A 12,013-nucleotide genomic window follows, 5' to 3' on the forward strand; every position below is an offset into this window, starting at 1 on the left:
AGTAACTGCTGTTAGTTGGATTAGATACACACCAAATTAAACACAAACTCTTGTCCACTCCACAACTCCACCAGTTTCTCCCTCTTTTCCAGTCCACACCCCCCTTTCCATCAAAATTAGCACATGTAGGCAGGTTTTTTAAACATGGGTAAACCCACTAAAAATAGGCTATGGACTCCCTTTCCCATTGCCAGTACACAAGAGCGCTGAAAGAGTATCTCTTTCTGTGTGTGTTGGGTTTTCTTTGGTGTGTCACGTTTGGTGTCATGGACAGGCTAGAAAGCTGCATGGAGCCCTGTGAAAACTTCACTGTGGTTACTTCTTTTTATTTACCTCTCACTCATTCAGTCTTTCTTTCAAACTCAGTGCAGGCTGACTTGGATTGATGTTTGAGTGCTGCTTGGGTGGAGAGGGTGGTATTTTGTGGTGGCACATTATTGCATCTCACTGGTAAAGGTGCTAAAATTAGCGCGTTCACCCGGATGTTGTGTTTCCATTGGTGCCGATCACAGCCAGAGGGAATAAATATCAGTGACCACTGCATAGTCATTTGCCCTTGGTTTGAATGCCAATTGTAACCTTTCCCTTTACATCAAAAGTAATAGTGGGTGTAAGTGGGTTTTTTGTGCAGTGGGGAAGGGGAGCAAGAGAACTGAGACACATGTTTTCTGTCTATGTGATGTTCCGCTCCCCATTTGGTGCTAGAGAGAGTGCAGCTATTGGTTGTTGATAGTGTGCAGGTCATTGAACTTCACTATTTGCATGAGCCAAGACTAAAAACTTATAATAATATTGAACATGTCTGATTTTATCAGAATTCAAGACAAGAAAAAGACAGACTTAAAGATCCTGTGTTTAGGATTTAGGGGCAACTGTTGGCAGAAATTTTGTAAATATTCATAACGAATGTTTTCATTAGTTTATAATCACCAAAAAATAAGAATTGTGTTTTTTGTAACCTCAGAATGAGCCGTTGTTATCTACATACAGAGCAGGTACATTGAGGTCATCATGTTCTTCTACAGTAGCCAAGAACAGACAAATCAAACACTGGCTCTAGACAGGGTCATTAGCATTTTCACATTGTCTTGTAGCCACTGTAGTTCTCCTATAGCTTGACACACAGGAGAAATTTCAGGTCTGCAACCTTAATTCTAGATGCCACTAAATCCTACACACTGGACCTTTAAGACAATGCAGACAGAGTTTTATGACCACCTCACACCAAACAGTCAACATTATGATGCAACTGATAAAGATCATATTTTAGTGCACATCAAAATGTTATACTGTATTTATATTTGGTTGATTTTCGTTGTCACTGTCACCACCACACTCTCCGCATCAGGAGTCATTTGAGATACTTCCATGTCCTTCACTCAGGTTTCAGGAACCTGCATCTGGACGACCAGATGACTCTGCTACAGTGCTCCTGGCTCTTCCTCATGTCTTTCGGTCTGGGCTGGAGATCTTACCAGCAGTGCAACGGCAACATGCTTTGCTTTGCACCAGACCTCGTCATCAACGAGTATGTATCAAACCATTTTCAGTCTACGTCTAATCCATGTTGTGTAATGTGATACAGAAAGTAGTACCACAGTAATGTGTTTGAAATCCTCCAGATTATGTGTGTCAGTGTTGCCAGTATTTTGTGATGATTAATAGTGAAAGTTAGAACATACCACGGCCTGGTTAATGGAGTCTTTGCACCTCATATAAATCTAGCGCTGAAGTGATATTTTCTAGCCTATGATATTTTTCTTTTTCCATCAGTCAGCCAACACATACATCTGTTTGTTTACATATATCAGTGCAGCTCTCTGCTCTGTGCTAAATGTGTCGTATCTCCCGAGAATCAAACCATGTCTGTCAGCTGTCATCAGTAATCAGCGTTTCATCCCTCGTATAGACTTGATGACTCCGTTTGTAAACAGCGCTCTGAGTGTGGTGAGCAGTCAGCAAAGCGACCATGCTTAGGGCTGTAATAGGCCTTTTGATTTGTTTCCTCTTTTTTTTCATAATCACAAGCTGCAAGTTAATATGATCATAATTAATATCTGATGATGCTCTCTATTTGTCAGTCAGCCTCCAAACAAAACTCAACCGAGGCCTTTGCCTTTGATTTTAACAGCCTTCAGACAATCTCAGTTTGGTAAAAGCTTTTTGCAATTTTGTTTTCAAGGATGTTTTACAAATTATCGCTAAATATGTGGCCCTGGTGTTTTGGGATGTTGTTAATAATGATAACTAAAAGGTTGAGTTTTGATTTATTCTTCTGTTTAGTAAAAATGTGTATTGGGCAAATGTAATCTATAATGTTCTCAAGATGCATTCAGATGCAATCTTGTAAAATGCAGTTTTGATGAGAAACTTGAATAAATACAGTCTTTGAATGAGAAGTTTGTAGATGTTTCACAACAATATAAAATAGATATTAAAGAGGGGATATATGGTAAACAGGCTTTTGAAACATTTTCTTACTGTTTAGGAGGATAAATAACATCAAACACAAAATAAACAACAAAAATCATCAGCACCGACTGTCAGCCATTGGCCAAAATATTATTTTAAACATCAGTATCACCCCAGAATTTCACCCACCCACCCTTTAAGACAGTGGTGTGGCCCAACCCTTACTCGTGGTCGAGTAGCTTCACAGGGGGTCGCGAGGCCTTCTTGACTTTAAGGGTTGTGAGAAAACTTTTTAAAAAAATATACAGTAGGCCTTTACCTCATAATTGCATGCATTTCTTCGAAGAAAACTGTGAAATTGTTAATTTTAAAGTTTATATATGAACTTAAATCTCACCGGATAAGGGCACAGTAAAGACCTGAACATAAGATATAATCACAAAGGATCTTTCTCCGCTCAACAGTCTCCTGCATTAGAAAAGTACGCAGTTAAAACAATCAAAAAGCCAGTAGAACAATGGCCAATCATTAGGGAGAAGAAGACTTCGAATTTTTGAAAAGTGAAGCCTATTTTGTATGTATGATTGTTAAAAATTAAAGATAATAATAATTATACAGACCGAGAGTCGTGTAAAACGTGATCATGCAATATTCAGGGGACATAATCAGCTTAAAATTCATTCAAATCGCTCGTTTAACTCAAATTTCCTGTACAGTTCATCAGTTGGTCTGTACCGCTATTATTATACAATAAATATAATTTGAAACATCCATAAGATATGTCGCTTAGTTGGGGGTCGTCAGCTTACTTTGTGATAGAAAAGGGTTCTTTTCACTGCTGCTTTAAGAAATGAAAAATCAACCCCTTACCATAAATTCCAAGACTTTTTGCAGGAGTTTGTCCCCACTTTCACCCACAATATTACTTCATCACCGAGATGACACTTAGTCATCTGAAATATGCATTCTCAGCCTCCTGGAAGAATGATTTAAAATAGGATCCACAAATTGTTTGCAGCAAGACCTTGAACATTTAATCTACAGAGATATTACAGGGAGCTGCTTCATCTCCCTGATTGCACAAGCGGCCCTATCAGTCAACTATGACTTAAAGAGCTGTGCTGTTAAACCGTTTTTTGTCTGATTCCACCAGGGAGAGGATGAAGCTGCCCTACATGGCCGACCAGTGTGAGCAGATGCTGAAGATTTCCAGCGAGTTTGTCCGGCTGCAGGTTTCCCACGATGAGTATCTGTGCATGAAGGTCCTGCTGCTGCTCAGCACAGGTCAGACTTTTTACCCTAGAGCAGTTGAACCACCGTCTTTCATTATCTCATGTCCAACGTGGTGCTGTGTTAATGCAATCATTACAAAAGCTATTAACTCCAATCCAATACCGTCTGTAGTGGCTGAATGATAATGTTGATATATGCACAGGACAAAACATCACATCACAGCACTTTACCAACTCATTAACTGACATGCAGTTATCACAAATAAGAACTAAATCTTCATATCGTATCTCTAAGGTAATCTAGTGCAGGAGAATTAAAGACATAAACAAAGACTCAATAATTAAACAGATTAAAATCCTATTTGAAACGATAATTGCAGGTAGCTTTAACACAGCTCCTGGGGGTGTGCTGCTTTTGTTCTGGCTCCTGGAAGTACTCTGTGCTACTAAATATTACTGGATGTGCACCCTGAAAAAAAAAAACCCTGATGTATATTAATCAGTCGCCCTTTTTACGCCCTTCACTGCCTGGACATGATCATTTAAAATGTAAAGAACGTCCCCCCTCCTTTGCAGTTGACAGTACATTATCCTTATCTCTGTCCCAGATGTTGACTTCTTGTTTCTCCTCTGCTGCAGTGCCAAAGGACGGTCTGAAGAGCCAGGCGGTGTTCGATGATATTCGGATGACGTACATTAAGGAGCTGGGGAAAGCCATCGTGAAGCGCGAGGAGAACTCCAGCCAGAACTGGCAGCGTTTCTATCAGCTCACCAAGCTGCTGGACTCCATGCATGAGGTACAGAGATCCAGCACACAAAGACAAAACACATCCTCCGACATCAGCAGTACATGATATCAGCAGGCGGTCATTGACCAGCTGCATTCAGTAGTTTTCTTGAAGGGATAGTTTGGATCTTATGAAGTGGGGTTGTATGAGATACTTATCTATAGTGTACAGTGGATGTCATTTGGCAGGTGACCCAGTTTGGACAAGCAGGTAGGATTACCACGATGGAAGCCATATTTTAGCCACCTAAAGAAATTTGATATCAGTTGACGTGTGCGCTATATTTAGATCATTTTCACTGCTTTACCTTGCTGACAGCTCCTTCCAACAGGCACCTGAAGCTGTTATCTCTGCTCTCTTCAAAGCACTAGACTCCTTTAACAAAAAGAGTAATTTTACCTTACAAAACACAGGAGGTGCTGGTCTGCCGCTGCCTCAATCAGTTAGTTAGTGTTATTGTGTGACTCTGGTGTTTTAAAGGGTTCGTATGGATTTACCAAAGTCACACAATAACACAAACTAACTGATTGAGGCAATGGTAGACAAGCAACTTGCGTGTTCTGTGAGGTAAATTTACAGTTTTCCTCAAAGGAGTCTGGTGGCGTTGTAGAGAACATAGTAAAGTTTCAGTTCAGTTCCCTGGCGGAAAGGGCTGTCTGACGGAAAGGTGGAGCAGATAAATATTCTAAATATGGTGCACACCTTAACTGATACTGATTTTGTTTTAGGTGGATAAAATCTTAGACTGAATAAATAATAGACACTACCCATTGGTTTGTGGGCAGCTATTTTGAAGCCTTGAATTTGGCATTTCGGCTGTGGCCATCTTGGTTTTTTGGAGCCATAAGTCACCCTATCAGGACAGCTCACTCTAGCTCAGTCTCTCACTCAGTCACTCTAGTGGCCCCACTCTTAAATATGCGCAACTTTGGGCCATAGTAAAATGTAAACGTATTAGTTATAGAAAAATTCTGCCCCTTACAGTTGTCATGAATGTTGAAATAAGCCAAAGAGACCTAAACCGATTTTTGTACCAGGCTGTAAACATGTTTATTTCTGCTGTAAAGTTTGGCATCTTAACATGAGGGTCTATGGGAATTTACTGTTTTGGAACCACCCTCAAGTAGCCATTCGATAAATTGCAGTTTTTGGCACTTCCACATTGGCTTCATTTTTCAGCCTCGAAGGTTTGGATAAAATGTGTTTTGCTGCGGCTGCTGTCCATAGCATTATAGCTTAGCTTCTGTGGTGGTACTCCTGCGTGCTTCTCTAAACTGGGGCCGTACTGACTGCCATCTGTTGTAGGTACTATACTGACTATGGAGAAGTACCTCATACAACCCCACTTCAAAGAATCTAGCTTTCCCTTTTATCCTTAAGAGATGATTCTGATCTGTGATCAAGCTGATGTTGTTAGTTTAAAACATTTGAGCAGTTCAGAGAAAAGTTTTTCCTATAATGCAAAGTTACCTTGATTTGTAGTATTTGATACGGTTATAACAAATGGGATGTAACTTCTCTTCCTTGTGCTTATTTTGTGGAACCAGGCCTTCATTAATACAGAATGCTCTAACAGAGAAATGTGTCTCTCCCTGGTATTTGCGTATGTGATGATAATGACCAATTAATGTCTCTAAATGATGACTGCAGTTGAAATGTATGTACCATCAGATCAACGTCAGATATAATGTACGCCAGTATCAAGATACCTGTTTTTCTCACATCACCAAACACTCACTGTGTGCTTTTGTGTCAATTACCCACTAATACATTCTCTCTGTGTGTCTGCAGCTGGTCGGTGGACTGCTCAGCTTCTGCTTCTACACCTTTGTGAATAAATCCCTGAGTGTGGAGTTCCCGGAGATGCTCGCCGAGATCATCAGCAACCAGTTACCAAAATTCAAGGCAGGAAGCGTCAAACCTCTCCTCTTCCACCAGAGATGACTGTGCCCCATAACAGACACAATGCCTTAAAATCCCACCACATCACCTCACCAATTTCTCCCCCACCCCCACCCCCACTCCCAACCCACCCCCCAAAGAGCGATGATAAAAGAAACGAGGATCCAAGGCGAGGAGCGAGCAATGTTCCTGGGAGCGAGTATGCAACTTTGTGTAGTGGCTTACAAGTCTGGAGGGAGAGAGACTGGAGACGTTTGTGTAGAAACCAGACAGCGAGCACAGAGGTTTGTTTTGTCGAGCAGTCTAAGATGTTGTGTATAACAAGTAGGAAATGTTTGTAAGATAAAAGATAATCACAAAGAGATATAGGCTAACATCCACGTTGTCTCAGGTTTCTTACCTTCAAATACAGAACGATATCTAAGGTAGATAAAACAAATATCTATGTACAGGTTCTGATAGTATTTTCTACGTTTTCAAATGGTAACAGTTTATACAATTTTCCAGGTCATTGTTACCTGGAAAGGTAACAAAGCTTAATTAATAACATGCTCTTATGTAGGCTTTTAGACTGTATGTTCCTCTTTTAGTTTTTATAGGTTGTAAAAAAAAATGTTTATCAGTCATATGGGGAGAAAACTCTGTTTTCCAGTCATTTAAAAAGCGTATTTCATTGCTTTGATTGGACATAAGAAAAAAATTCTGTTGGATTGTTACTCGACGTCCATCGTTAAAAGGATGATTTCTCCCAAGAGCCGACCTCTTCCAGGTTTACACACGTCTATTATAAAAGGGAAAAAAATATGTGCCTTTTTTGCTTCAAATATCATCTTAGCCATCTCTTCCTTCCTGTTAAAGGTGTGGTCTCTTTAACCCACCATGGTCTACCTTCATCGTATCTTGATTGTACTCTTTATGTTACATGCAGTCGCAAGTTTTCCTGTTTTTTCGCAATGGCTGTGTTTATCTTTAGAAGTGGCAGCTCGGCCCATCCTCTGCGTGTAGAAAACGATCCTCACCTATAAGACAGAATATTCGAAGCCTGCTTCCTTTCACGCAATCTCCCGCACACTCAACTCCTTAAGTGCGATTCAAGCACTTTGTACCCTGATAAAGGCTTTAAAAGACTGTGAAGAAAGACTGTTATGCTGTACCAGTCTTTGCTATATGACTTTAGATGGAAGTTTGAAAAACTTTTCTATAGGACGTAGTCGACTTTGATGTTTATTTTAGCCCCCGATCCTGTCCCGATAGTCTAATAATGGAATGTGTTAGATACCTGCGTCTACCAATCAGAGAAGAGAGGGCATATTTTATTGTGTTTGCAAGATTATGTCTTTTTTGTTTCATCAGGAAAACAGATTTCTGTGGTTCTAACATGGTCAAACTGGTTGGAAAATAACCGTCCTTCATTTTTTAATTCTTTTTACGGTCTGTTTTGTAAAACTGACAAACATGGAGTCATGATCCTTCTCTGACAGTGTGTTGGAGTACTTTGGATAGTAACTTACTGAAAGCCTTTGCATTGTCGCGTTGCTATATTTGTTAAAGGAATAGTTTAATGTCCCGGGAGATGCATTTATTTGCTTTCATGCTGAGATAGATGAGAAGACTAACACCACGTGTATGTTTGTAGGGTAAATATGTAGCTGGAGCCAACAGCTTGTTAGCTTTAGTGTAGCATTAACACGGGAAATGAGGAAAATGGCTGACCTCGCTCTGTCAGAAGGGAACAAAATCTGCCTACCAGCACCTCTAAAGCTCGGTTATACTCATGCTATATGTCATTTGTTTAATCTGTACGAGTAATGGCTTTTTTTTCCTTGCATTTCTATTCATCCTGCCCAGTTGTGTATAAGCAGATAGGCTTCATTAATAGTTTTATACAATTTGTAGAATTAGATTTCAGTGGAGGCTGCATAGGATTGTTTAAAATGCATGTAAACCAAATATGTGAAAACATAAGGAGAACATTTGAATGTTTGAAACGGAACAAAAAAAAAGATATTTGGTACAGCCCCACATAAAACAAAGAATACAAACAACAATTTGCAGTTTTTCTGGGGTTATGTGCTGAACTATTTGTGCGTTACATTACGCTTATATGTCACCTCGTTTCCCTAACTGGCGTCTCTTGCTCGCGTCTTAGCTCCTCCCAGCAAGGATGAGAGAGAGAGATGCGAGTAAAAGACGCGAGGGCGGTGGATCCAAAGCTGCCAAATGAGAAATGCTTGGTTCCATAGTGTCAGTCTAAGGCTGCGTCAGTTGCTGTGCCAAATGTAGAGGTGCAGCATTTATACATCACGTCACTTACGTTGCTTAGGATACACTCATGTTTCCTTGCTTTAAGTTTCTCCAAAAGCCTCCTCTCTCCACCCCTGTGAAGTCCATTTAAGGTATGGGAAGATGATGAGGAGAAAGGACATGAGGAAGCATATGTTAGCATAATGAAAAGCAGCCTGTGTCTTTGCCAGGACTAGTTACTTCCTGGAGTCTCCACTAGATGAAATAGTCCGGCACATAATTCCCAGTAAAACAGATTTTTCTTTAAGTGTTCTTCAGTTTTGGTAGTGATTAAACAAATGAGATGAAACATGTATTGCTGAGCTGCAGAGCTAGCAAGTATATTCTGTTGCCTTTCGACAGAGCCAGGCAAGCTGTTTCCCCGCCTGCTTCCAGTCTGTATGAGCTAACTGGCTCCTGGCCGTGGCTTCATAGTCTCTATACAGGCATGAGAGTACTATCAGTCTTTTCATAACTCTTGACAAGTGAGTGAATGAGTGCATGTCCCAAAGTGTTGAACTCTTCCTTTTTAAAATGAACGGTTTGTATAATAGACAGCTTGTGTATACAGCTTTTTGGATCAGGCAGATTCATTACCCTGTAAACCTCCCACAGCTGCTGATAACCTACGACCCCTCCTGTTGAAGCCTTCTGCTCCTTTAATGCCCCGTAGGCAGCTTGTCTTTATGTCTGTGTGTTTAGTACATTTACACGTTTATTTGTCTGTCCGTTAGTTAGTCGAGCCCCAGTGTTCGAAAGCACTTAGCATCAGTCACCTCACTGAGTCATGTCGTAGTGAAAGCGTAGCGTCACTGACTGGGGAGGCGGGCAAAATGGATCCTTTTTAATTCTCTGGGAACTATTTCAGTGCCAAACTCCAGTTTTGTCTGTTTTCAGTGATGCTCAGAGTTGGTCAGTGTTTTTTATCAGAAGGAGGAAATCGATTTTCCTGAGTTATCTGAGCTTCTGTCCGCCATATTGAGGTCATTATTAATGAGCGATAACCGAGCTGTATTCGTAACACAAGGCACTTACAGCTGTGATCACACAGAGTAACGTAGGTCTGTCAGTATCTGCGTGTTGTGTGAGTAAATTTGAAATGTGCTGTGACATTTTCACCAGTTGTCAGCTCAGTTTGTCTTGTTGTTTGTGTTCAAAGCACAAAATAATCCAGGTTTTGAAATGAATGTTAACCTTAAAGAGGAATTTATTTAAGTGACGCCCTGCCAATTTGAAATAATTGGATAAATATGTCAAGTGAGCGACTACAAAGTGCTCATTTCAATCAATCAATCAATCAATTTTATTTTTAAAGCCCAATATCACAAATCACAATTTAAATACGGAAAATTGTTTTGCTATCCCAACAAATTTAAAAGCACTCGTTAGGAATTTTGCTCCCGCGCTCAGGTTGTTGAAATTCACACAGTATGTGGTTGTCCATGTTTAGTCGCTTTATGTCTGGACTTTCAGAACCAAAAACAGTCAGTTTCCCAAAATGTGTCTGCCTCTGTGATTTATGGTGTTTCTCCTTTTCAATGTCAGGATTAGGAAAGTTGTAGGAATGTGCTGCCACTGTTGTCTTTCACACCCCGACTCAGAAGACATATTTACTATTTTTTTCTTTCTGATGTTTATTCAAAATAGTCAAAAACATCTTCATTAATTGCATAGGGGTTACTCATGGGTTACTTTCACATTCAGTGTATCCATATCTCTGCTGCTGCTGCTCTTCATTATAAATCGCACACTTGCCTCTTCTCACTCAAAAATGTATCCTTGCTTACTTTCTTGTGCATTTTTGAGGAGGACAACTAAATATGCAATAGAAATGACATTAACTGTCAACATCACATAACAGGATGTTGCTTCCTTTTCTTTTTTTGTTTTAATTTAGTCTTTTTTCCAGTATAAGCTATTTGCATACAGGAGATTCACAGTTAACATTATCTCTGCAGGCCAGATTTTCAGGAAAAGATACACTTCTTCAGTACACAGTCAACAGACTGCACACAATAAGCCTATTTGATGTTTGACTACAAGGTGACCAAAGCAAGCACAGACAAATTCAACACGTGTCCGTGTCAACTACGTAGCTCCTAGAGGACAAATGTACAGTTCTTTGTTTTATGTATTAAACACATTTTCTTTCTTTCTTTCTTTCTTTTTTTACTCTAACATGACAGCTTTGGTCAAATTGTGTAATACTGTGAATAGGATAGGAGTCAGTCTATTTCACACACAAACTGTTTGTGAAAGTAATCAACCAGCTTGAATCTAAAAAAAAACAAAACAAAAAAAGATTTGCACTACCCAAATATTGTTTGAAAATCTATTTTGTATAAAACATATGCAGACATTAACTTTTCAGAATTATCAAGGGCAGATCATGTTTCACTGGTATATGCTTTCTCTAAAAAACGAAGAAAAAAAAACATTTGTTTTGCTTACAAATTTGAATATGTACATATAATCCATTGTAAAGAAAATGTGGTGTATTTGTCTCCAAATAATAGTTTTTCTATACCTACCCCTGCTGTATTATTTCTCCTCTGTAGTGTGACTCCTGTTGATCTTTTCCTCCATTGATTAAAGGTCGAACTGTATGTCTTTGTGTGGTACTTCCCAAAACAAGGAACTGTATGCTGATGTTTGCCATGATATTAACTCGATGATACTGAACTATGGAAACGGTAAGCTCATTGTAAGACACCTCTCATTATCACAGCAAGCACTTGTTCATCAAATAAATACGCTTCTCCATTCTGACACCTGGTTTATTGACTGTTGATGAAGGCTGTTGGAGTTTACTGGAATTCTGGTTTTGTTGAAGGACAAACAACTGGCGTCGACACCTGTATCCCGGGGTTGGATCCAGCCTCCAGTCCCAGCACTACTTCAGAAGTCAGTGCTGACTTTTTCCTTATTTAACCACGATCAAGACCTTTCTCTTATCTAAACTGTCTTAACCACATTTTAGTCGTCATCCAGTGAATTAAAATCAACTACTAAGATTCAGTTGGTGATTGTAACTATGTACATTTACTTAAGTATTGTACTTGAGGAACAGTTCACCCTAAAATCAGTTGTTGAGTGTTGGAGAGATCGGCCGTAGAGATGTCTGCTTTCACGCCAATATAATGGAACATGGCACTCAGCTTGTGTTGCTCAAAGTGCCAAAAAATATATTCGAAAAACTCCACAGCAGTGTCTCTGTGCAGAAGTCATGACCCAGATATCCACAGACCTTGTTGTGAGCGGTTTAATGTAGGAACTATTTTCTTTCTACCAAACTACACTCTCCAACCGCATCAATGCACAGAAGGAAGTGTACATCTACTCATGGACCAGAGGCTTGTAGATTTAAACATTAAAGGCATCCTCATCAACTAAGCT

The 12,013-nt window shown here is 39.7% G+C and overlaps 1 protein-coding gene across 1 annotated transcript in view; it reads left to right on the forward strand.

Moving 5' to 3' along the window:
- Positions 1-11,223, forward strand: part of nr3c1 (nuclear receptor subfamily 3, group C, member 1 (glucocorticoid receptor)) — a 32,234-nt gene extending 21,011 nt beyond the window's left edge. Inside the window, exons 6-9 of the mRNA XM_050042349.1 lie at positions 1,384-1,528; positions 3,566-3,696; positions 4,284-4,441; positions 6,224-11,223. Coding sequence (XP_049898306.1) covers positions 1,384-1,528; positions 3,566-3,696; positions 4,284-4,441; positions 6,224-6,376 — 587 coding nt within the window. The 3' untranslated portion in view covers positions 6,377-11,223. The remainder of the gene's footprint in view (positions 1-1,383; positions 1,529-3,565; positions 3,697-4,283; positions 4,442-6,223) is intronic.
- Positions 11,224-12,013: the final 790 nt, after the last annotated feature.

Source organism: Epinephelus moara, chromosome 4, assembly GCF_006386435.1.
Source record: "Epinephelus moara isolate mb chromosome 4, YSFRI_EMoa_1.0, whole genome shotgun sequence".
Taxonomy (NCBI): domain Eukaryota; kingdom Metazoa; phylum Chordata; class Actinopteri; order Perciformes; family Serranidae; genus Epinephelus; species Epinephelus moara.